The sequence below is a fragment of the Haliotis rufescens genome, unplaced genomic scaffold (genome assembly GCF_023055435.1).
Source record: "Haliotis rufescens isolate VD_foot unplaced genomic scaffold, xgHalRufe1.0.p SCAF_6, whole genome shotgun sequence".
NCBI classification, from domain to species: Eukaryota; Metazoa; Mollusca; class Gastropoda; order Lepetellida; family Haliotidae; genus Haliotis; species Haliotis rufescens.
In genome coordinates this window covers 14,531,427-14,558,392 of record NW_025964334.1, presented here as the reverse complement: position 1 = coordinate 14,558,392, position 26,966 = coordinate 14,531,427, and the positions used below count along the sequence as shown (strand labels likewise).

Genomic DNA, 26,966 nt, shown 5'->3' with positions numbered 1-26,966 from the left:
TTAAAATAATATAATTTATTACAAAACAAAAAGGAGAATGTGTTATTGACAACAGAGTATGTTTATATCGAGATGATCGGCACCTACATATCATCATTTGTGTATATTTTGTTCGTGGTACATTGTAGATCACGGTGAAAACTTGAAGGTAAAATTGTATGTGATAAAACCATGAAAACGATTCGTCATAGTCATTCCGTTGATTGATATAATACAGGTAAATTAATTCAAAATATAAAAGTCAATGATATATGTTAATATATGTTCACCAATGCGACGCAAACTGATTTTAAATGCAGGGTTTATTCCTGAAATAACTCATACGCGACCAAATTATATTTTTCAGAGGGACATTAAGAACATGGAATTGAGTTAATACACGCACAGATAGCAGAGCCCATTTCGTTTCATATACATGTAGGTTTGAAATACCAGCTGTACAATGAACCCTGGTACACGAACTCACTCAATCACAGACAGAAACAATGTAATGTATGTCACAATGCATGCAAATATACAATCATTCACACGTACGCGATCCTAATGATCTACGTCGTGTAAGCTAGATTTCTGGTACATTTTAGAGTAAAGAGATCGGATGTACATTAATTTACAATTAATGCCTCTGTAAATTATTCTTAAAGATAAAACATCAGTTTTTGTCATCACAATACGTATAAAGCAAACGACAAATGTCTGTCGTCTTTTAAGATCATAGCCATAAGGCTTGCACATAACTGATTGTCGAGCGGCAATCAGACAGTTTCTTGGAGCACGTCGTTGTAAATGTTTATGCAAAGATTAAGTGCTTAATCAATTTCAACAACTGCGTCCAGTAAGAAGTGACGTAATCGCCTTAACATGTCCATATTGTCATCTGTTTCCTGGAACTTCCTGGAATCCGTAGAGTATGTAAGTATTCCACACCCACCAATGCGGCGCCTGTTCTTAGCAGAGAGACTGAGGGTGTTGTTGTAGGGTGAGCTTGGGTTTACATTTTTGATCACCACCAGAAACACATCATTACCCTCTGAAAACAGACGAACATAAAGGTCATCACTTTTCATACTCCAAATCAACGTGAACGGAATACGTTTTGTGTAGCGTTAAAAACATTAAAAGCATCTGGATAATCTTGAAAGTGGTACTATATTAAGCTTCAGCATTTGAAGCATGATACACATTATTTATATGCAATTCGAACGTCAATATCGCAACCAAACATTTAATGCGTAAATGGTCTCTTCTAACCAGGAACAGAAAGTAAAGGTTATTATTATTAATTTGGTGATGATTTGTTTTCTTTATCTGGAAATATATAATAAAACAGTGTAAATTCCTGTCTCTATCTGTCCAGTCTTTAGGTTTTCTGTCATGTTTCTGATTTTATTATGAATCATTATGTATCCAATACAAATGGCTTGAAACATTTTAGAATATATTCTCGTGAAATACAATCTTGGTAAATGTTATCTAAGACTTGTTTATATGAAACATTCATGCTTTGAGATGTTACTTGTCTAAAGCTGACCTCTAGCCTCGCTGAGAGCTCTGCCTGCATCTGCGTCCACTGAACTGTTGTTGAGACAGAAGACAATTAGAGGACTGACCGCTGTAACGTCATCAGTTTCGGTGTCTTGGAGCGACACGTGTCCAGAACGCTGAACAAACCTGATCATGGCCTTGCCAAAACGCTTATCAGCAACAGCAGAGTGGACCCGGAAAGCGACTGTTGGAAGAGGGTACTCCCAATAATCATATATACACCTGGACAAGAGTGAAGCACCACCCAATCTTTATTTTGGTGTATTCATACTTTCTTTCATATAAAATGTGCATGTCTCTTTCGGAAATATAAAATTGGGGTACTCATGTAATTTACCTTGATCCATCAACATAGGGTATATATGAAAGGGATAGATAATGTGCCTGGATCTATCAACATGGGGTATATGTAAGGGAGTGATAATACACCTGGATCTATCAGCATGGGGTATATATGTAAGGAAAAGATAATGTACCTGGGTCTATCAACATAGGGTATATATGTAAGAGATAGTTAATGTACCTGGGTCTATCAACATGGGGTATATATGTAAGAGATAGTTAATGTACCTGGGTCTATCAGCATGGGGTATATATGTAAGAGATAGTTAATGTACCTGGGTCTATCAGCATGGGGTATATATGTAAGAGATAGTTAATGTACCTTGGTCTATCAGCATGGGGTATATATGTAAGAGATAGATAATGTATCTGGATTTATCAACATGGGGTATATATGTAAGAGATAGATAATGTACCTGGGTCTATCAACATAGGGTATATATGTAAGGGATAGATAATGTATCTGGATTCATCAACATGGGGTATATATGTGAGAGATAGATAATGTATCTGGATTTATCAACATGGGGTATATATGTAAGAGATAGATAATGTACCTGGGTCTATCAACATAGGGTATATATGTAAGGGATAGATAATGTATCTGGATTCATCAACATGGGGTATATATCTAAGAGATAGTTAATGTACCTGGGTCTGTCAACATTGGGTATATATGTAAGGGATAGATAATGTACCTGGGTCTATCAACATGGGGTATATATGTACGGGATAGATAATGCACCTGGATCTATCAACTCAAGTGTATATGTAAGGGATAGAAAATGTACGTGGATCTATCAACATTGGGTATATATCTAAGGGTTAGATAATGCACCTGGATCTATCAGCATGGGGTGTATATGAAAGGGATAGATAATGCATCTGGATCTATCAACATGGGGTATATATGTAAGAGACAGATAATGTACCTGGATCTATGAACATGGGTATATACCTAAGGGATAGATAATGTATCTGGATTCATCAACATGGGGTATATATCTAAGAGATAGTTAATGTACCTGGGTCTGTCAACATTGGGTATATATGTAAGGGATAGATAATGTACCTGGGTCTATCAACATGGGCAATATATGTACGGGATAGATAATGCACCTGGATCTATCAACTCAAGTGTATATGTAAGGGATAGAAAATGTACGTGGATCTATCAACATTGGGTATATATCTAAGGGTTAGATAATGCACCTGGATCTATCAGCATGGGGTGTATATGAAAGGGATAGATAATGCATCTGGATCTATCAACATGGGGTATATATGTAAGAGACAGATAATGCACCTTGATCTATCAACACGGGGTATATATGTAAGAGATAGATAATGTACCTGGATCTATCAACATGGGGTATATATGTAAGAGAAAGATAATGTACCTGGATCTATCAACATGGGTATATATGTAAGGGATAGATAATGCACCTGGATCTATCAACACAATTATATATGTAAGGTATAGAAAATGTACCTGGATCTATCAACATGGGGTATATATCTAAGGGATAGATAATGCACCTGGATCTATCAGCATGGGGTATATATGTAAGGGATAGATAATGCACCTGGATCTATCAACACAATTATATATGTAAGGGATAGAAAATGTACCTGGATCTATCAACATGGGGTATATATGTAAGAGATAGATAATGTACCTGGATCTATGAACATGGGTATATATGTAAGAGATAGATAATGCACCTGGATCTATGAACATGGGAATATATGTACGGGATAGATAATGCACCTGGATCTATGAACATGGGTATATATGTAAGGGATAGATAATGTACCTGGATCTATGAACATGGGTATATATGTAAGGGATAGAAAAAATACCTGTATCTATCAACACGGGGTATATATGTAAGAGATAGATAATGTACCTGGATCTATGAACATGGGTATATATCTAAGGGATAGATAATGTATCTGGATTTATCAACATGGGGTATGTATGTAAGGGATAGATAATTTACCTGGATCTATCAACACGGGGTATATATGTAAGGGATAGATAATGCACCTGGATCTATCAACCCAAGTATATATGTAAGGGATAGAAATTGTACGTGGATCTATCAACATGGGGTATATATCTAAAGGATAGATAATGCACCTGGATCTATCAGCATGGGGTATATATGTAAGAGATAGATAATGTACCTGGGTCTATCAACATAGGGTATATATGTAAGGGATAGATAATGCACCTGGATCTATCAACACAAGTATATATGTAAGGGATAGAAAATGTACCTGGATCTATCAACATTGGGTATATATCTAAGGGATAGATAATGCACCTGGATCTATCAGCATGGGGTATGTATGTAAGGGGTAGATAATGTACATGGATCTATCAACACGGGGTATATATGTAAGAGAGAGATAATGTACCTGGATCTATCAACACGGGGTATATATGTAAGGGAAAGATAACTTATATGGATCTATCAACATGGGGTATATATGAAAGGGATAGATAATGTACCTGGGTCTATCAACACGGGGTATATATGTAAGGGAAAGATAACTTATATGGATCTATCAACATGGGGTATATATGAAAGGGATAGATAATGTACCTGGGTCTATTTACATAAGGTAAATATGCAAGGAATAGATAATGCTCCTGGATCTATGAACACGGGGTATATATGTAATGGATATATAATATACCTGGATCTATCAACACGGGGTATGTATGTAAGGGATACAAAATGTATCTGGATGTATCAACATGGAGTATATATGTAAGGGATAGATAATGTACCTGGATCTATGAACATGGGTATATATGTAAGGGATAGATAGTGTATCTGGATCTATCAACATGGGATATATATGTAAGGGATAAATAATGCACCTGGATCTATCACCATGAAATACTCGTGTAAGGGGAAGATACATCAACAGAGAGTGCATGTGTGAGGGGTAGATCATATTCCTGAATTCATCTTCATAGAGTAAATATGTAAGGGGTAGATAAATGTACCTGGATCTATCAACATGGGGTATTCCTGCAAGCGATATGCCTGTTGTTTTTGGTCACTTCCATACTTTATGGGCATTTTTATTTTTCTTCCAAGACAACAGCAGTACAGGGTCGAAGCTGTTGGGGTGTCATACTCGTCTGTAAATGAGGTTGATAAAATTTTAAGCAGTATTATATGATTAAATAATAATAATCCTACAGTGAATCTGTATTTACCCTTCTTATCTAACAAGACCGGTGTTGCTTACAGTTGCTACCACTGTTCAGATAAAATGTAGATAACACTATCACCCTGTTATAATGTCACAATCACCCCGTTATAACAAAACCAGGTACTATATATAGTAGAAGTTATTAATGTCAGTATGATCTTTACGCTACCGTGTTAATGGCAAGGTGATCCGAGGAATGAAACTATTTATGTCTAATACACATGTACAATGTACGTACATAAATAAAGTATTTAAGATAAACACAATCAAAAGCACCTTATTATAATCAACTAAACAGAAAAATACAGTGCAGAACTGAACTTCTTAGAAATATGACGTATTCATTTGGTATCCCATTTCATACGTACATGTAGCTTATACTGACCGGGAAGCTATTTTATTTATTTCAATTCATATCGTTCGAACGGGGACGTGCAATAAAAAATTAATAAGCGTTTAAGGAAGAACCGATGGATGCAAATAGGGAATAGATACAGGTACATACTGAACATTCGTGTTTACTACTTTTTTCATTGGGGCAACGGGGAAGCCGAGTCGTTAAAGCGTTCGCTTGTCACGCCGAAGACCCGGGTTCGATTCCCAACATGGGAACATGATATTGCTAGAATATTGCCCAAAGCGGCGTAAAACCATACCTACTCACTCAATTTGTTCATTAAAATGTTTCATGCCAACGTTATAACTCAATAAATATAAATGACAGAGTAACATACTAGTAGTTCCCTTTATTACGTTTATAGTTCTCCATGATCAGTGGTAAGATCCATAGAAATAAATAATAACAATAAAATGAAGTGTTTGTAGTCACAATTTCTACCTGCCTAAAATTATAGACTCAACTCAGGGTGGCTTGATATACGAGGCGCGTTCAATAAGCTAACTACGATATGAATATTTTTACTTGAATTCTCAATGACAGTTTTTTGTTTTCCAACCTGAGTGCTTTCACGTGCTTGGTCGTAGCAGCTTGCAACTACACCAGAACACTAGCGCGTGCTCTGGAATAGGTTTGATACATTTGACATAGTTTGGCCTACTTCATGTTACTTTTCTCAGCCTCTCAAGTAAAAATTTGCGTGGACGATTATAGTAGTATTTGAATAAGATTAAGGAAATTAAAGATTTCTTACCGCCATATAGAAGAGGCTGTGAAGATCGCTTCCCTGAAAAAACCGGCACATCGTTTTAAGTATGGATATAACGATGAATGAGTGAGGGGTAGCCTTGTGATAAAAGCGTTCGCTCGTCACGCCGAAGACCCAGGTTCGATTCCCCACATGGGTACAATGTTTGAAGTCCATTTCTAGTGTTCCCAGCCGTGATATTGCTCGGTTGTTGCTAAAATCGACGTAAAACCAGACTCACTCACCCACTTATTATATCAGACAGTCTCTTCGATGTGAATAGTGATGAAATATGAGAAAGCAACTGAATTGATCAACACTAAAGGGATCAAAAGTCAAATAATGATGAGTGATTGAGTTAAAATTTGAAGTCACGTCAGCACTATTTCATCAATTTATTGACCAAGTTACGATTCCTTCAATACGGTATAGCCCCATCTCAGTATGCAGAACCTTTGATAAGATCGCAAGGAAAAGTCTCCTTGTAAAAATAGGTTAGAGTGAGTTTTTTTGTGTTTGTGAGTCCGGGCCAGACAAACCAGCGGTTCGAACCACAACATCGGGGAACCGTGACACACAACCTAGTCACACCTTGACCCTAACCAAGCTTAGTCAGCTCTTCGGGTATGCGTGGCGTGTGGGCGATCTATTCGGGTCTGGAATCGAACGTCTGAAGTCTTGAATGAAGGAAAACAATGATTGCTTGCATGAGCCATCAATTTAGTACTAACGCAGGCTCCTGAAACACATACATGTAGGTCAGATACGTTGAATCCAATTTCCATGAATTACTGGTTAGACTAGCCTCAATATATATGTAATTATAAATTGTTAATGCTAAAGAATAACCAGCCTAGATTATCTGCTGAAACAGATGCCATTTGGCGTAAAGGGCAAAATAAATGTGGAAATTTAATGAATGGATCACTGAAATTCAGTGATGACACCAGGTGTTCGCGAAAAGGAAAGCATATCTGACCTACCGATAGCACCCTCCATTCATACAATTTGAATAAAAAAGTAAATATTTATTGCCTGACGCCGCACAACAGTACTCCGTCAGCCTGTAAACAAACTAGACGATCAAGTGATCGATGAACCAGAAGTATATTGTATTGTGCTTAAGAGATAACTACACGATCGTGACATGTTTGATAATGTGTCATCGTACCGCGGTGTACCTTCTATGAATCATGTCGCAGTGATTGCGTGCCTTCAGTTGTGCCATGAATCACTGACAGCGAGTTCAAACCCCAGATGTGCCCTGTTTCGATTGTTGGTCTAAATACAACGACAGAACCCATTCCATATTCATAAGAAATCTCTGCAAAAGGCAGAGTCGATTGTACGATTCCGACTATATCGTGACCATGTGTTTATGAATCACTGTCAAATGTAGATGATACCAGATGATACCAGATGATACCAGATGATTCCAGATGATACCAGATGATACCAGATGATTCCAGATGATTCCAGATGATACCAGATGATACACATGCAAAGACAAATAAAAAAATCAGAGGCGACTAACGGGATCAGGTGGCCAGGCTCGATGACTTAGATGATGTATGCAACGTAACCTAATTTTGTAAGACCCGTGAAGATCCGGGGTAGAATAGGTCTTCAGCAACCCATGCTTGCCGTAAATATCGACTATGCTTGTCGTAAATGGTGACTATCGGGATCGGGTGGTCAGTCAATCACTGGATTGTCTGGTCCAGACTCGATTATTTACCGACTGCCGTCATATAGTTGGAATATTGCTGAGTGCGGCGTTACACAACAAACAAACAAACAAACACTAACCTACATACGCGACGTTAAGACGTTACATCTCACCTGACTGTGTCCCTCCCATGTTGTATGTCATCAAAGGCCAATCAGGTAATATACATAATCCTTGCTGAAGTTTGAGCTACGCTAAATGGTCTCAAATCTGATGATTTGTATGGAAAATACCGTCAACATTTAACTGTTAATACTTATGTCTGATGTATAGAGATATACGATATGGCAGTTGAGTCAATCACACGTGGATGAGGGTCAAGATAAGTGTGCCTATGGATACGTACATATCATACACATGGATATTCGTAGCATTGTTGTTCACGAGCTATCGCACATACTTACCATATCTACTGTCTATTAATACTATAATTTCGTTTGAGGTATCGGCATTTCAAGATACATATAATGAAATGGCACAATTGTTAAATTAAAGTCAAATGGAATAAGCATGTATATGAATCTATGCATGTGTTTTTGAAGTGACATTTAGAAGCTGTAGTATTAGTTAAGTTTGTTTGTTTCAATTGTTGCTTAACGCCGCACTCAGCAATATTCCAGCTATATGACGGCAGTCTGTAAGTAATCAAGTCTGGACCAGACAATCCAGTGATTGACATCATGAGCATCGGTCCACGCAATTGGGATACGATGACATGCATCAACCAAGTCAGCGAGCCTGACCGCCCGATCCCGTCAGTCGCCTCTCACGGCAAGCATGGGTTGCTCAAGACCTATTCTATCCCTGCGGAACTTCAGGGGTAGAGGGCGACTTAATTGATAATTTAGGAAGACTCGCTGACCTAGTTGAGTGCGTATCAGCGAACCCTGACGGCCTGAAACAATGCTTACAATATCAGTCACTGGTTTGTATGGTCCAGACTCTATTATTTTCTTGTCGCCGTCATTGAGCTGAATATTGCCGAGTATGGTGTTAACAAATAAATGTACAAACAAATATTATTTTGATACGACGGTTGGGTACAGATACCAGTACCTTATAAGCACCTTAACTGGTTATATGTATCTGTAACGAAACGTCGGATCGCAAAAATATACTACTCAAAACAAGTTAAGGACCACCATATTCTTTCATGTTACTATAGTTAATCTGTCATGGCATAACAGATTAACTATAGTAATATGAAAGAATCGGGTGGTCCTCAACTTGTTTTGAGTAGTATATAGAAGTCGAAATCCATACGTCAATCCTGTCTTCCTTGTATTTACCTCTCTCTAACATATTCATGAGTAAATCGGTTTGCTATCATAGCATGCACATACCTAATGTTGTCATTGTTGATACCGCGGCCGTATCAGTGACACTGATAGCGCGTGAGCGTCTGGATATAGAGAATCTCACCCGAGTGACTTTTGATATCAAATATATCAACACTCGTTGATAAAAGTGGAAAAAATCCGAGGCTTGGCGAGGATTTTTGCCACTTTTATCAACGAGTGTTGTCATTTATCTTTCCAGAAACCCTGTTTCTCTCTTCAATTGAATAACAATGTGGATGCCCTTCGATCGCTGATGTTACTTTGACCGAGTATCACAATCAGATAGCTATCTGGTGATCACAATACGGCTGTTGTGTAGCTCTAAATGGCTTTCGACTCGGCTTAACACAAATATCTATAAAGTCACTGTCACTTTGTGATGGATTTCGAACTTAATTTACATATAAATCACTCAATGATGTATGCAAAATAAACAAAATATTAGTTTCTGAAAAAACTTTTCCCCATTAACGTCTGAACCGAAACCTACATCCCCTGCCCTGCTTCGTAGCGGGTAGGAAGATAAAGCATCTCATCTGCGAACAAAATGCATTTACGTCCATTCACGATGGGCACTAACAACACAACCTGACACTTGACATCATATGATTGGTTGGTTGGTTTGTCGTTTAAGGCCGCACTCAGCAATATTCCAGCTATATGACGGCGGTCTGTAAATAATCGAGTCTGGACCAGACTATCCAGTGATTGACATCATGAGCATCAATCCACGCAATTGGGATTGATGACGTGCATCAACCAAGTCAGCGAGCCAGACCACCCGATCCAGTTAGTCGCCTTTTACAAGCATAGTCGCCTTTTACGGCAAGCATTGGTTTTTGAAGACCTATTCTACCCCGGAATCTTCACGGGTCGACATCATATGAACATACGTTTTGTTGCCATGAGAGTTGTCTGACACCGCAACATGATGGTTGCTTTGTACCTACACTAACTAGGAGTCCTCGTGGGTCTTTTTTAGAAATAATATAACAATATCATATAAAGAAAAAGAGATGTTGAAATGATAAAAGAAATGGAAATCTATGGCAATCGTGTGATCACTCAGCCTGTCTAAATGCCACTTAGATAAACATATATGATTCATACCCAACTTTATTCCATATGCATATATTATTAACCTTCAGTTGTGATATTTTGTGCATATTCTTTAAATGTGTTGTCACGTTGTCATACAAGTTGTTTGAACGTCACCCTGTGAACAGCGGTTTCCCCAAAGGGTTTTACCAGTCCCAATTGGGAATTAAATTATATTAAGTCTATTTCAGAGTTATTTGTCACAGGTATATTTATCACTGTTTTAAAACATGACTTGAACATATCATTAATCGTACATGTGAATCTGGATTGGCAACTTTTAAAATATAACATCGTAAGTAAGGATAAGATATATGGAAGAAAAACTTCTTTATTACAATTAGGAGCGACGTTTCGGTGTAGGTTCTAACACCGTCATCAAGCAAGTGATGAACAGAGTTTGGTAGAAAAGCATATATACATGTATGAGGCAAAGTTTATACAGTTGGGTAGATTAGGATGTTGTTACACTGGGGTGGGGAAGCCTGTTACGTTTTGTTTGTTGTGTAACACCGCACTCAGCAATATTGCAGCTATATGACGGCGGTGTGTAAATAATCGAGTCTGGATCAGACAATCCAGTGATTGACATCATGAGCATCGATCTACGATATTAGAATACGATGACATACATCAACCAAGTCAGCGAGCCTGACCACCCGATCCCGTTAGTCGCCTCTTACGACAAGCATATGCATAGTCGCCTTTTAGGGCAAGCATGGGTCGCTGAAGACCTATTCTAACCCGGGTCTTCACGGGATGCATCGTATATGTATCAAGTGCCTTCACCAATCTGGAATTAATCTGCTGACTACGTGTTGGGAGATGATTCTCTGCACACCATCTGGCGGATTTACACAGTGTACACACCGGCTTTTCATTCGTGACCAACTCGTGTTATTCCGGGAAAAGCCGAATAGCAATTCGTGGCCCTCTCATGGCTATTTTTGCGACCGGGTTCCGTCTTGGCGCAAAGGGGCATACCTAAACCAATTGTCAACTCGTTGCGTAATGGTTCACATATATTTCTACATTATATATATTTCAGATGCAATTTAAAGCACACCGAGATGTTCGGAATTATACAGTATGCTTGAACATATTTAAATCTGTATTGGGTAAATGTTTAGATGCAAGACATATGTAAAATCAAAAATTATTTCTGAGGGTTTCTTTGACGAAGAACTTGAAATCATACGCGTATTCTGATTGGTTTGTCGTATTTTCGCCCATAGCATTCATGGATAGGAGGACGAGTCTTCTTGCAGGTTACGGAGAGAGACGAGTGGTGACGAATGACCGGCTTTTACATTTATATCTCCACACACACAAAACTACCTTACAGTGTAGGTAAACTATGGTTATAAAGAACTCAAAGTGACCACTAATTTTAGTTCGTTATAACTGTAGTACATGTCCATTGTCTCAGTCTCGAAGTCTGGACCTAAAATGTTAATGGACTCTTGACAGTGGAATAGTCTCCAGTTAAGTGAGTGAGTAAGTATTTATTTAACACCACTTTCAACAGTATTTCAGTTATGAGTACACAATGCCATTTAGAAAGTGGTCAAATGTAACAAATGTTATATTTGGGACAACACTTTCTTAGTGAAGTACATCCGGGATTCGAACCCACACTTGCCAGTGTGAGGCACCCACTCAGCCACCGAGGCTTCCACAAAAATGAAAGTCCGACAACTGGTAGTCTAGATCACGTACTTTGAGTACCCCTCTGACACGGTTCCCATGGCCGAAAGCTATGTTATGAGCTATTGTTAGTATTTCAGTTATATCACGACGTTCCAGCTTGACATAAGCAATGAAACACGCTTTACAACTTGGGTGAAATACACGAGCACGGGAACAGTGCTGACAAACCTAAAAACATAATCAGGCGACTCTGGGCTTCGGACCCACGATCATAGGTTCCTGACAAACCTATGAACAATGAATTGGCCACTGTAGGTGTCTCCGTCCCAATAGCCTGTCTTTCTTCTTTGAAATGATGCCAACATTCTTGCAAAATACAAACACAGCATATTTCAGATTGGCACCACATTTATTAATCTGTTCCTGAAAAGGAATCTCAACTAACCAGTACGTGGTCCATATGTCACATATACTTTATATTGTTTGATATTGATTCTCATCCTGCATCTACAAGTATATTACAGCACAACTCATTACTCGAGGGAATTCCAACTATCCTGAGGATTAAAAGAGGAATCAGTACGGGAACATCCATTTGATTTCTATTGCTGGTGGTGGGGCGGGGGATTGTTTAATTGGATAGTTTTTTCAGTAATATGCCTAAAATGAACAGTTTGTTGACCGTGGTGAAAAAAGGGAACAATTTGTGTGAATTTTCAAATCACATGGATCTTCCCTAACTCCGTTTTATCAAATCAGAATATTTAAATAAACATTGAAATATAATGCTTATTCTACAAGGTAAACAATATTTTCGCACATATAATAATTTCTTCCATAACCTAACAACCTATTGCATGATATATTTTCAGGCAAATAACATACGTTGCAATTACTTAGGGCCTGGAATTCCATTCAAAGATATCTCCTGTGTATGAATACAGCAACCCTGACGAATCTTTATTCATCGCTGCAAATGTATTCATACACTTGGAAATACTTTCTTCCTTATCTATCATTGCGTTAGGACCTCCCATGTCGGTCCTGACCCACCCGGGGTGGATCCCAGCCACCAACACCCCGTCCGGGGAAACTTCTCTCGCGAGAATATCGGTCACCATGTTGAGGGCACACTTTGAGCTGTTGTAAGGGTAGCGGAAGTCGTTTATTTTGTTGATGTGGTTGATAAGGCTCAAGATAGAAGAGAGATTGATGATGGCCGCTCTGCTGCAGCTGAACTCTACCTTGTCTGCGGCTCGTCTCAGTGTGGGAAGTAACGCTTTACTAATCAACAGTGGGGCTGAAAAGAGAACATGTCCTGTGAGACCACATAAAGGCGTTATCGAAATATTTAGGCTCATAATTATAATTTGTGAGGCTCGTTGACTTGATTGATGCATGTCATCCCAGTTGCGTGGATCGATGTTCATGATATCAATCACTGAACTGTGTGGTCCAGACGTCACATAGCTGTAATATTGCTGAGTGTAACGTTAAACAACAAAAAACAAACCACTGGCACGGCACAGTGGTCACAGAGCAAAGGGCATACTCGGGAAGAATATAACCCATGCATAGCGCACCGGTCTGATAGAGTGTCAGCACTTGAGACAACTAGACCACCTGTATTACCTACATCTTGTTGCGGGTGAAGAGACCTCGGGCAATATAACACAGTGTTTAAGACATAACGGCTTCAAAAGACAATACTATTGTCGAAATGTTACAATATTTTTATGCCCTCATACATGCCTCGACATATACGTCAGAAAGGAATATTTATAAGCATGATGTAAAAGAGATTATCTTACATTTCAGGTTTGGGTTATTTCAAACTTGAATATTTTGTAATTTGTTTTTATTCAGGCAACTCATTAAAAAAGATAATCAAAGTGTTATCACAACAAAAAGTCCAAGTTAGCTTATGAATGCATGCCTTGTTATATGTGAGGTGAGGTGAGATGAAATTGGGTTTAACGTCGCGTCAAAGATTATTGCACTTATATAGCGACGTGCATGCACGTGTATGTGTGTGTATGGCTGCTTGTACTAGTCCGGACTGATGCCGATTTATAGTGCTAGCTCACTGAGATACCATGCCGCAGTTTAACATGAATACCCCACTCAGACACAGTATACTGACTCCGAGCCGACCAGTCCTTGTTTTAGCCCTTTAATGCCGAGCGCCAGACAGGGTAACAACAAGTACAATCTTTTAACGTCTTTTTGTATGACGCGGCCCGGGATCGAACCCTGGACCTTCCGCTCTCCGGGCGGACGCTCTACCACAAGACCACGGAGGCGGTCCCTTGTTATATGTAGATCAATATGAAGCAGTATAATCTCAAGGTAATGAGATCATTGGCTATGCTTAAAAAATAATATAATGGACCATAAAGTCAACAAATCACATGCCAAGAGAATCATCTAGACACATACGTAACACGTAATTTAAATGTCAACGCCAGAGAATAACAATGCTGTCTCGATTATCCGAGGAAACAGATTCCATTGTACGTGGAATATTGCTGAGTGCGGCGTAAAACAACAAACCAACCAACCAACCAACCAACCATTGTACGTCACAGGCAAAATAGATCTAAAAAATACATGAATTGATCACACAAAATCAGTGATGACACCAGGTGTTCGCGAAAAGGGAAAGCATGTCGAACCCCACCACTCACAGAACTTGCATAATAATTAGAGGATTTGTTGCCAGGTAAAAAAAACAGGCAATCGTCTGTCATCGATAAATTAACCTACCCGTAACATTGCAGTCGAGGTGATAATTCATCTTCTCCCGTGTCAGTGGTTCGATGCCCTGTTCCTGTTGGTTGACACCGGCGTTGTTCAGCAGCAGATTGAGTCCATCATCGCCAACAACTTTCTCCACCTCCGCCACAGCCGCAGCGATTTCTTCGTCCTGTCTTACGTCCAGCTTTACCACGCGAATACTTCCATTCTCGCTCGCTAGCTGCGTCAACTCCGTGGCCTGGTCCGGCTGTCTACATGCTGCGAACAGGTGGGTAGGGGGATTCGCTAGACGCAGAAAGTGCTTCACAAATTCCAGCCCCAAACCCCTATTGGCACCCGTAATGAATACGGATTTTGGAGACAACGTGCACATGGTCATCGAAGCGAGTCTTGTTGCAACAGAAACGGACGTGTAAACAAAGGGAGATAACTACAATCGAAATTTTCTTAGCGGTGACCAAATTCTTTTCTCATTTATCATTTTAATGGGTCATTTTATTGGGTTATCAGGCATCATGCGATCTAGAAACGATCTGAAAAAATCGTTGAGAGTGTCAGTTCATCCTTAACTTCGTGGAAGGGAGATAGGCGACTGCACCAACTGCTGGCACTCTCAACCCGTGAAGATCTGTGAAGAGGTCTTCAGCAGCCCATGCTTGCCATGAACAGCGACTGTCTTTTGTAAGTGGCGACTAACAGGATCAGGTCGTCAGGCTCGCTGACTTGATTGATGCATGCCAGTGTATCCCTATTGTGTGGATCGATGCTCATGATGTCAATCACGGGAGTGTCTGGTTAAGAGGCGAATTTTGCAGACTTCCGTCAAATAATTGGAATATTGCTGAATGTGGCGTTAAACAAACAAACAAAACAAACAAATCATATCAATCGGAAAATATCCATTTAAAAATGCTTCCCATGTATTGCTAAATGCTGCGTACAACGGTACCAACTCACTCCTTACTCAATACTAAGTGATGTATGCCATGATGGCGTTTTCACAGTTTTCGCGCATGTCGCAGGTTTTGTAAGTAGACTTGTCATTCATTTTAGAAATGACTTTCACTTTGAGTGAGTTCATTGGGGTATGAACCTTCATAGAGTGAGGGCCAAACTGTATGAACGTCGGAACTGAATGATCAGAAAGATTAAGCTAAACAATTATATTACAGCAATAAAAGGAGTAGTTAAACAACACAAGAAACTGACCAGGGCCCACTTGCACAAAGCGATCTTAGCCCATACTTTAACATAGGCTTACAATAGTCTTAGCGCTAAGATCGCTTTGTGCAAGTGGGCCCAGATGCATAGACAGCCAAGTAAGTCGGTTGCGGCCGATTATCACCTGAGTCAATTAACTCAACGCTCTGATGAATGAATAACCTCAGCTGGGTTAAATAACGAGAAATAAACACTATCCCTTAAAATAAGTCTTAAACTTAAATTCAGACTTAAATTCCTAAATAGCTAGACAATATCACAGGAAGGTTGGTTCTCCCTGGATTACCAGCAAAACTGAATATTACAAACCTTAGTAACTAAGTTTAGTTCAGTACAACCAGACTAAGCCAGAATCTAGATCGAACCATCTCCCGAAAACCGCTTACTGACGAAACCTGAGTTTCGAACGTGACTATCCAGTAGCGAGACACTCGTGAACGATTCAGCGAAACCTGGAGAAACCTGAAGAAACGAGATCTAGAAATGGTCTCTATATTCAGCACGCGGTCATCAGGGAGACCATCTCTCCTGCACCGCCTCCTGAACTCTCCTCCCTGTCCTTCATCATGACCAGTATCTCCATCCTGTCCTTCATCACCGTCAGACACTCCTTCCTGTCCTTCATCACAGTCAGACACTCTTTCCTGTCCTTCATCACAGTCAGTCACTCCTTCCTGTCCTTCATCACAGTCAGACTCCCCTTCCTGTCCTTCATGTCAGTCATTCATTCCTGTCCTTCATCACGGTCTGACGCTCCTTCCTGTCCTTCATCACAGGCAGACATTCATTCCTGTCCTTCATCACAGTCAGACATTCATTCCTGTCCTTCATCACAGTCAGACATTACTTCCTCTTCTTCATCACGGTCAGGCTCCCCTTCCTGTCATTCATCACAGTCAGGCACTCCTTTCTGTCCTTCATCACAGTCAGACTCTCCTTCCCGTCCTTCACCACAGTCAGATATTCCTTCCCGTCCTTCATCACAGTCAGACTCTCCATCCTGTCCTTCATCACAGGCAGACATTCATTCCTGTCCTTCATCACAGTCAGACATTACTTCCTCTTCTTCTTCATCACGGTCAGGCTCTCCTTCCTGTCCTTCATCACAGTCAGACATTCATTCCTGTCCTTCATCACAGTCAGACATTTATTTCTGTCCTTCATCACATTCAGACGCTCCTTCCTGTCCTTCATCACAGGCAAACTCTCCTTCCTGTCCTTCATCACGGTCAGGCTCTCCTTACTGTCCTTCATCACAGGCAAACATTCATTCATGTCCTTCATCACGGTCAGGCACTCCTTCCTGATCTTCATCACAGTCAGACTGTACCTCCCGTCCTTCATCAGTCAGGCATCCATCCTGTCCTTCATCACAGTCAGACACTCTTTCCTGTCCTTCATCACAGTGAGACATTCCTTCCTTTCCTTCATCACGGTCAGACACTCCTCCCTGTCCTTCATCACAATCAAACTTCTTCCCTGTCCTTCATGTCAGTCAGACGCTCCTTCCTGTCCTTCATCATAATCAGTATCTTCTTCCTGTCCTTCATCACGGTCAGACGCTCCTTCCTGTCCTTCATCACAGGCAGACGCTCCTTCCTGTCCTTCATCACGGTCAGGCTCTCCTTCCTGTCCTTCATCACAGGCAAACATTCATTCCTGTCCTTCATCACGGTCTGACGCTCCTTCCTGTCCTTCATCACAGACAGACATTCATTCCTGTCCTTCGTCACAGTCAGACATTCATTCCTGTCCTTCATCACGGTCAGACATTACTTCGACTTCTTCATCACGGTCAGGCTCTCCTTCCTGTCCTTCATCACGGCCATACGCTCATTTCTGTCCTTCATCACAGTCAGGCTCCCCTTCCTTACCTTCATGTCGGTCAGACGCTCATTCCTGTCCTTCATTACGGTCAGACACTCCTTCCTGTCCTTCATCACAGGCAGAATCTCCTTCCTGTCCTTCATCATGATCAGTGTCTCCTTTCTGTCCTTTATCACGGTCAGACGCTCCTTCCTTGCCTTCATCACAGGCAAACTCTCCTTCCTGTCTTTCATCACGGTCAGGCTCTCCTTACTGTCCTTCATCACAGGCAAACATTCATTCCTGTCCTTCACCACGGTCAGGTACTCCTTCCTGTCCTTCATCACAGTCAGACTGTACCTCCCGTCCTTCATAAGTCAGGCGTCCATCCTGTACTTCATCACAGTCAGACACTCTTTCCTGTCCTTCATCACAGTGAGACATTCCTTCTTTTCCTTTATCACGGTCAGACACTCCTTCCTGTCCTTCATCACCGTCAGACTCTCCTTCCTGTCCTTTATGTCAGTCAGACGCTCATTCCTGTCCTTCATCATGATCAGTATCTCCTTTCTGTCCTTCATCACGGTCAGACGCTCCTTCCTGTCCTTCATCACAGGCAAACTCTCCTTCCTGTCCTTCATCACGGCCAGGCTCTCCTTACTGTCCTTCATCACTGGCAGACATTACTTCCTTTTCTTCATCACGGTCAGGCTCCCTTCCTGTCATTCATCACGGTCAGGCACTCCTTCCTGTCCTTCATCACAGGCAGACATTCATTCCTGTCCTTCATCACAGTCAGACATTCATTCCTGTCCTTCATCACAGTCAGACATTCATTCCTGTCCTTCATCACAGGCAGACATTTATTCCTGTCCTTCATCACAGTCAGACATTCATTCCTGTCCTTCATCACAGTCAGACATTACTTCCTCTTCTTCATCACGGTCAGGCTCCCCTTCCTTTCATTCATCACGGTCAGGCACTCCTTTCTGTCCTTCATCACAGGCAGACATTCATTCCTGTCCTTCATCACAGGCAGACATTCCTTCATGTCCTTCATCACAGTCAGACATTCATTCCTGTCCAACATCACAGACAGACATTCATTCCTGTCCTTCATCACAGTCAGACATTCATTCATGTCCTTCATCACAGGCAGACATTTATTCCTGTCCTTCATCACATTCAGACGCTCCTTCCTTGCCTTCATCACAGGCAAACTCTCCTTCCTGTCCTTCATCACGGTCAGGCCCTCCTTACTGACCTTCAGCACAGGCAAACATTCATTCCTGTCCTTCATCACGGTCAGGCACTCCTTCCTGTCCTTCATCACAGTCAGACTCTCCATCCTGTCCTTCATCACAGTCAGACATTCATTCCTGTCCTTCATCACAGTCAGACATTACTTCCTCTTCTTCTTCATCACGGTCAGGCTCTCCTTCCTGTCCTTCATCACAGTCAGACATTCATTCCTGTCCTTCATCACAGTCAGACATTTATTTCTGTCCTTCATCACATTCAGATGCTCCTTCCTGTCCTTCATCACAGGCAAACTCTCCTTCCTGTCCTTCATCACGGTCAGGCTCTCCTTACTGTCCTTCATCACAGGCAAACATTCATTCATGTCCTTCATCACAGTCAGACATTCATTCCTGTCCTTCATCACAGTCAGACATTACTTCCTTTTCTTCATCACGGTCAGGCCCCACTTCCTGTCATTCATCACGGTCAGGCACTCCTTCCTGTCCTTCATCACAGTCAGACATTCCTTCATGTCCTTCATCACAGGCAGACATTAATTCCTGTCCTTCATCACAGTCAGACATTCATTCCTGTCCTTCATCACAGTCAGACATTCCTTCATGTCCTTCATCACAGGCAGACATTCATTCATGTCCTTCATCACAGACAGACATTCATTCCTGTCCTTCATCACAGTCAGACATTACTTCCTTTTCTTCATCACGGTCAGGCCCCACTTCCTGTCATTCATCACGGTCAGGCACTCCTTCCTGTCCTTCATCACAGTCAGACATTCCTTCATGTCCTTCATCACAGTCAGACTCTCCATCCTGTCCTTCATCACAGGCAGACATTCATTCCTGTCCTTCATCACAGTCAGACATTACTTCCTTTTCTTCATCACAGTCAGGCACTCCTTCCTGTCATTCATCACGGTCAGGCACTCCTTCCTGTCCTTCATCACAGTCAGACATTACTTCCTGTCCTTCATCACAGGCAGACATTAATTCCTGTCCTTCATCACAGGCAGACATTCATTCCTGTCCTTCATCACAGTCAGATATTCATTCCTGTCCTTCATCACAGTCAGACATTACTTCCTCTTCTTCATCACGGTCAGGCTCTCCTTCCTGTCATTCATCACAGGCAAACATTCATTCCTGTCCTTCATCACGGTCTGACGCTCCTTCCTGTCCTTCATCACAGTCAGACATTCATTCCTGTCCTTCATCACAGTCAGACATTACTTCCTTTTCTTCATCACGGTCAGGCACTCCTTCCTGTCATTCATCACGGTCAGGCACTCCTTCCTGTCCTTCATCACAGTCAGACATTCATTCCTGTCCTTCATCACAGGCAGACATTAATTCCTGTCCATCATCACAGGCAGACATTCATTCCTGTCCTTCATCACAGTCAGACATTCATTCCTGTCCTTCATCACAGTCAGACATTACTTCTTCTTCTTCATCACGTTCAGGCTCTCCTTCCTGTCATTCATCACGGTCAGGCATTCCTTCCTGTCCTTCATCACAGTCAGACTATCCTTCCTGTCCTTCATCACAGTCAGATATTCCTTCCCGTCCTTGATCACAGTCAGACTCTCCTTCCTGTCCTTGATCACAGTTAGACATTCATTCCTGTCCTTCATCACGGTCAGACATTACTTCCTCTTCTTCTTCATCACGGTCAGGCTCTCCTTCCTGTCATTCATCACGGCCAGGCTCTCCTTCCTGTCAGTCATCACGGTCAGGCACTCCTTCCTGTCCTTCATCACAGTCAGATATTCCTTCCTGCCCTTCATCACAGTCAGACTCTCCTTTCTGTCCATCACAGTCAGAATGTACCTCCCGTCCTTCATCAGTCAGGCATCCATCCTGTCCTTCATCACAGTCAGACATTCATTCCTGTCCTTCATCACAGGCAGACATTAATTCCTGTCCATCATCACAGGCAGACATTCATTCCTGTCCTTCATCACAGTCAGACATTCATTCCTGTCCTTCATCACAGTCAGACATTACTTCTTCTTCTTCATCACGTTCAGGCTCTCCTTCCTGTCATTCATCACGGTCAGGCATTCCTTCCTGTCCTTCATCACAGTCAGACTATCCTTCCTGTCCTTCATCACAGTCAGATATTCCTTCCCGTCCTTGATCACAGTCAGACTCTCCTTCCTGTCCTTGATCACAGTTAGACATTCATTCCTGTCCTTCATCACGGTCAGACATTACTTCCTCTTCTTCTTCATCACGGTCAGGCTCTCCTTCCTGTCATTCATCACGGCCAGGCTCTCCTTCCTGTCAGTCATCACGGTCAGGCACTCCTTCCTGTCCTTCATCACAGTCAGATATTCCTTCCTGCCCTTCATCACAGTCAGACTCTCCTTTCTGTCCATCACAGTCAGAATGTACCTCCCGTCCTTCATCAGTCAGGCATCCATCCTGTACTTCATCACAGTGAGACCCCCCCCCCCCCCCCCCCCCCCCACCCCCGCGACAATATATGCCGTAACACACCTTGGACGCTACCTTAAACCCCATTTCACCTCGCCTCAACTGCCTCACCTCACATGATGGTATGGGACAATCGATTTTCTGTTAAATCGACGGTATGCCACACAACGAGCACTTTTGTATGTTAAAAAGGTATGCAAATACAACATTTACACATTTAGTTTTGTGCTAGTTAATCCTTAATTTCATTGAAGGTCTTGCTTTGGAACTGATCACTATATTCATGTCATTTACAACTATAAAGCAATGATAATATTTCTTTTTCACTCACTGACGATTATATTTAATAATTAATGCATAACAGTGATAAGGATATGTCAATTCTAATCTATGCAGCTATATTTTCTTTGGTTATAGTTATTATCAGTTTTGAAGGAACATACTTATGAATTGGTTCGTTATCGTCTTGTGGGCCTGACTGTTGTTTGTTCGCATATTTCTTATTTATGACACATTTGTTTTTAAATTCACACTAAAATTTAATAATAATTTTACATTTTACATTCACTATATAATTTATTTTACATGTATATTCCACAATAAATATCACAACAGCTTACCAATATTTTAGACGTTCATGGAAATTGAAAATGTCATAAAACTGAACTTCGATGCACTCTTTCATTGCTTCTCTTTGATATGTCACACAAACGAATCTAGGGTACTGTGTCCGTGCATTGACTGACGTAACGGTATTTCACAGAAAAGTTTATGCCCATATTCGATCCTTCTTCTGGGCACATTTCGTCATAAGAAGTATTATAACATCTCATTATAAAAGTCTTAAATATTATCTTAAAATAATTTACTTGTAAATTGCGATTTGAGCATTTACTGTCTCATATGGACGTGGCTTAGCATATTGGTGTAACTTTACGGTAATTATGACTGCACATTTTACTGTGACAGCTGAAACATTAATTCCATATCTACTCTGTAATTATGACACATAATACGCAAATGACCAGCATACCAGTCTATATGATGTCTATGCAAAACATCGTCGAGATCGGGATCGTCAGTGTGTTCTTGTAAACTGCTGGAATCGTCGGCAGTATTCCTGTCGTTCGTTTTGGCAGATATAGGTTCAAATTGAAAAAAGTTTGTACTTCTCTGTCATTTTCTGTTTCTGGTAGAATAGCCAAATCCATTTTGGCCCTGTAGATCAAATTATTAGTCAAGATAAAAGCAGGGCTTAGTGAGGGATTCGGGGAGGCATCGTTGCAATTTGTGTGTTTTGATGCTACAACTGTCCGGTATGATGTCACACGATGACGTGACTCGCTACCTTATTATCTTACGTAACCGACAAAAGCTCCCATGGGACGTCCATTTTAGATTGCTAATTTTAGCTGTATGATGAAGTGTTACTGTTTAAAACTGTCTTTTGTGTACAGCATATATACCTAAGTATCCATTTATAGCGAGTATAAAGCATGTGTAGTAACCTTTTTAAGAATTCTTTAAGTAAGTGTGTATTTGTTTAACACCACTTGAACAGTATTTCAGTTATATAACATCGTTCCAGGCGGAGATGTGGGAGAAAAGCAATGATGCAGCCTTTACAACTTGGGTGAAACACACGAGCACGGGAACAGTGCTGACAACAACAACAAAATAATCAGGCGATTCTGGGGTTCGAACCCACGATCATAGGAACAATGTTGCCTATGAACAAGACATTGGGCGCTGTAGATGGCTGCGTCATCCTTGTCTAAATTACCTGTCTTTCTTCTTTGAATTGATGTCACCATTCTTGCAAAATACAAACACAACATAATTCAGGTGGAACCCCATTTATTAATCTGTTCCTGAAAAGGAATCTTAACTAGCCAGTACGTGGTCCATATGTCACATATACTTTATATTGTTTGATATTGATTCTCATCCTGCATTAACAAGTATATTACAGCGCAACTCAGAAACGTATTACTCGAGAGAATTCCAACTATCCGGAGGATTAAAAGAGGATACTTAGAATCAGAATCAGAAACATCCATTTGATTTCTATTGATGGTGGGGCGTAGGCTTGTTTAAATAGATAGTAATATTTGTTCAGTAATATAGCCAAAATGAACAGTTTGTTGGCCGTGGTGAAATATTCAAATCACATGGATCTTCCCTAACTCCGTTTTATTAAATCCGAATATTTGAATAATCATTGAAATATAAAGCTTATTCGACAAGGAAAACAAAATTAAACGATTGAATAACTTCTTCCATAACCTTACAACCTATTGCATGATATATTTTCAGGTAAAAAACAAACGTTGTATTTAACTAGACCCCGTAATTCCAATCAAAGATATCTCCTGTGTATGAATACAGCAACCCTGACGAATCTTTATTCATCGCTGCAAATGTATTCATACACTTGGAAATACTTTCTTCCTTATCTATCATTGCGTTAGGGCCTCCCATGTCGGTCCTGACCCACCCGGGATGGATCCCAGCCACCAACACCCCGTCCGGGGAAACTTCTCTCGCGAGAATATCGGTCACCATGTTGAGGGCACACTTTGAGCTGTTGTAAGGGTAGCGGAAGTCGTTTATTTTGTTGATATGGTTGATAAGGCTTAAGATAGAAGAGAGATTGATGATGGCTGCTCTGCTGCAGCTGAACTCTACCTTGTCTGCGGCTCGTCTCAGTGTGGGAAGTAACGCTTTACTAATCAACAGTGGGACTGAAAAGAGAACATGTCCTCTGAGACCACATAAAGGCGTTATCGAAATATTTAGGTTCATATTTTTTATATTATTTTTTTAATCTGGTTTTACACATTCAGCATACAAAATCCCATCCCATCTGAGTGCGGCATTAAACAACAACAAACAAACTATTCGGGAACGATCCGTTTAGATCCTGGTTAGAATAGGTCTAACCCATGCTTGTCGTAAAAGACGACTCTACTTGCCATATGATTCGACTAACATGATAGGGTGGGCAGGCTCGCTAACTTGGTTCATGCATGTCATCGCATCCCAATTTCGTGGATTGTTGCTCATGACATCAATCACTGAATTGTCCGGTCCGACTCGATTATTTACAGACCGCCGTCATAGAGCTCGTATATTGCTGAGTGTAGGGTTCAACAACAAACAAACAAACCACAGGCACGGGCACGGGCCACGTGGTAATAGAGCAAAGGGCATAGTCGAGAGGAATCCAACGAACGCATAGCGGCCCCCGTCTGATCTAGTGTCGGTGCTTGAGACCACAAGACCACCTGTTTCACCTACATCTGGTTGAACGTGACGAGACTTCGGGCAACATTGCACATTTTGTATGACACAACGGGTTTAGATGATGAACAATTGTGGGAATGTTATGTGTATAGTTTATTAATGTCATCATAATGTCGTCTGAACACTACTCTCCTCGACATACACGTCAGTAAGGCATATTTAAATACAAGACAGACATGCGCTTGCATTTCAGGATTGGATTATTTGAAACTTGAATAGTTTGTAAGATTTTATTTATTCAGACAATTAATTAATAAAGCCAATCAAAGTCTATTCAACTGAAGACCTAGTCCAATATAAGTTATGAATGCATGGCTTGTTATATGCAATCAATATGCAGCCGTAAAATCTCAAGGTCAAGGTAATGACCATAGAGTCAACAAATCACATACCAAAATGATCAGCGACACACAAAACATATAAAGTCAACGCCAGAGAACAACGATGTAGTCTCCATTATCCATGGAAACAGATTCCATTGTTTGTAAGAAGCGAAATAGCGGTGAAAAGTATATGAATGGATCACTGAAAACCAGTGATGACACCAGGTGTTCGCGAAAAGGGTAAGCATGTCCTGTCCACGCCAATCAAAGAATTTGCATAAAAGTTAAAGGATCCGTTGCCAGGCGTCCAGCAGTCGACCTGTCATGTGACGGTGGCATTTAAACAAACCAGGCAATCACCTGGCATCGACGAGGAAAACAACAAACAAAACAGACAAGAAACGCGAGTTCTCGTACATGCATGAGAACAAGTGATGATGGCTTCAAAATAAATTAACCTACCAGTAACATTAATGTCGAAGTGAAAATTAATCTTTTCCCGAGTCAGTGGTTCGAGGCCTTCTTCCTTTTGGCTAACGCCGGCGTTGTTCAGCAGCAGATTGAGTCCATCATCCCCAACAACTTTCTCCACCTCCGCCACAGCCGCAGCAATTTCTTCATCCTGTCTTACGTCCAGCTTTACCACGCGAATACTTCCATTCTCGCTCGCTAGCTGTGTCAACTCCGTGGCCTGGTCCGGCTGTCTACAGGCTGCGAACAGGTGGGTAGGGGGATTCGCTAGACGCAGAAAGTGCTTCACAAATTCCAGCCCCAAACCCCTATTGGCACCCGTAATGAATACGGATTTTGGAGACAACGAGCACATGGTCGCCGAAGCGAGTCCGTTGGAGCAGAAGCGGACGTGTACTTTAAGGGAGGTAACTACGATCGTCAGATTTGTGAGCAGGGACCCTATTCTTTATTCAGTGACCATTTCATTGGCGCTTCATGCATTAAGCTGCACACGATATATTCAATTTGCTGTTGTATCGTTGTGAGAGTCAGTTCATAATTAACATCGTGGCAGAGTGTTATGCGACTGCACCAACAGCTCGTCATACACCATCAACGTTCCCATTAAATGATTAATTAATAGATAAAATGTTGATCTATCATGTGGATAACATTTAAACGTTATTATTCTTTGTTAGTTGCTTCGTTTTTTCTGAGTTATTCACAATGGGAAACATGTCTTGGTTGTAAAATTAAAGTGAAAAAACATTTCAGCATTTGCAATTGGTTGGTTGGTTGGTCGGTTGGTTTGTTGTTTTACGCCACACACAGCGATAATCCAGCTATATGACGGCGGTCTGTAAATAATCGAATATCTAAGTGTGAGACGGGATCCAACAAAGCTCCATCTGTTGCCCTTCAGTCTGGACCAGACAATCCAGTGATTGATATCATGCGACATCGATCCACGCAATTGGAATCGATGACATGCATCAACCAATTTAGCGAGCCTTACCATCCGATCCCGTTAGTCACCTTTTACGACAAGTATAGTCACCTTTTACGACAAGAACGTGTTGCTGTAGATCTATTCTACCCCGGATCTTCACGCGTCTTCAGCATTTGAATGGCATTTGAATTATTCATACATACATACTACATTAGTCGCTATATGGCTGAAATTACGCCGATGCAGCGTTAAATTTTAATTCACTCACTCACTTTTACTACATTGCCTCTACTCTTTTGATATGTTTACATAACATAACAACGGTTAAAATTATCATTTGATCAACACTGAACCCAAACTGTCGGCACTC

The 26,966-nt window shown here is 41.0% G+C and overlaps 3 protein-coding genes across 5 annotated transcripts; all 3 read right to left on the bottom strand.

Annotated features, from left to right (window-relative positions):
• Positions 1-9,391, bottom strand: LOC124135441. Of its 3 annotated transcripts, none has more exons than XM_046500768.2 (5): positions 9,339-9,391; positions 6,273-6,305; positions 4,910-5,047; positions 1,532-1,729; positions 1-1,030 (listed from the first exon to the last, which is right to left on the bottom strand). In XM_046500768.2, the coding sequence occupies exons 1-5, from the start codon at positions 9,349-9,351 to the stop codon at positions 810-812; spliced, it is 603 nt and encodes a 200-aa protein (XP_046356724.2). In that variant the 5' UTR covers positions 9,352-9,391; the 3' UTR covers positions 1-809. The 3 variants fall into 3 exon arrangements, with proteins under 3 accessions (XP_046356724.2, XP_046356723.2, XP_046356725.2); XM_046500767.2 differs by lacking the exon at positions 9,339-9,391 and adding an exon at positions 8,109-8,305; XM_046500769.2 differs by lacking the exon at positions 9,339-9,391 and adding an exon at positions 7,448-7,632.
• A 3,082-nt stretch (positions 9,392-12,473) lies between these two features.
• LOC124135523 (C-factor-like) lies at positions 12,474-15,259 on the bottom strand. The gene is made up of 2 exons (XM_046500920.2): positions 14,850-15,259; positions 12,474-13,383 (listed from the first exon to the last, which is right to left on the bottom strand). The coding sequence occupies exons 1-2, from the start codon at positions 15,217-15,219 to the stop codon at positions 12,980-12,982; spliced, it is 774 nt and encodes a 257-aa protein (XP_046356876.1). The 5' UTR covers positions 15,220-15,259; the 3' UTR covers positions 12,474-12,979.
• Positions 15,260-23,448: 8,189 nt separating this feature from the next.
• LOC124135508 (C-factor-like) lies at positions 23,449-26,065 on the bottom strand. The gene is made up of 2 exons (XM_046500906.2): positions 25,657-26,065; positions 23,449-24,309 (listed from the first exon to the last, which is right to left on the bottom strand). Exons 1-2 carry the CDS (start codon positions 26,018-26,020, stop codon positions 23,906-23,908), a joined length of 768 nt encoding a protein of 255 aa, XP_046356862.2. The 5' UTR covers positions 26,021-26,065; the 3' UTR covers positions 23,449-23,905.
• Between the last annotated feature and the right edge of the window lie 901 nt (positions 26,066-26,966).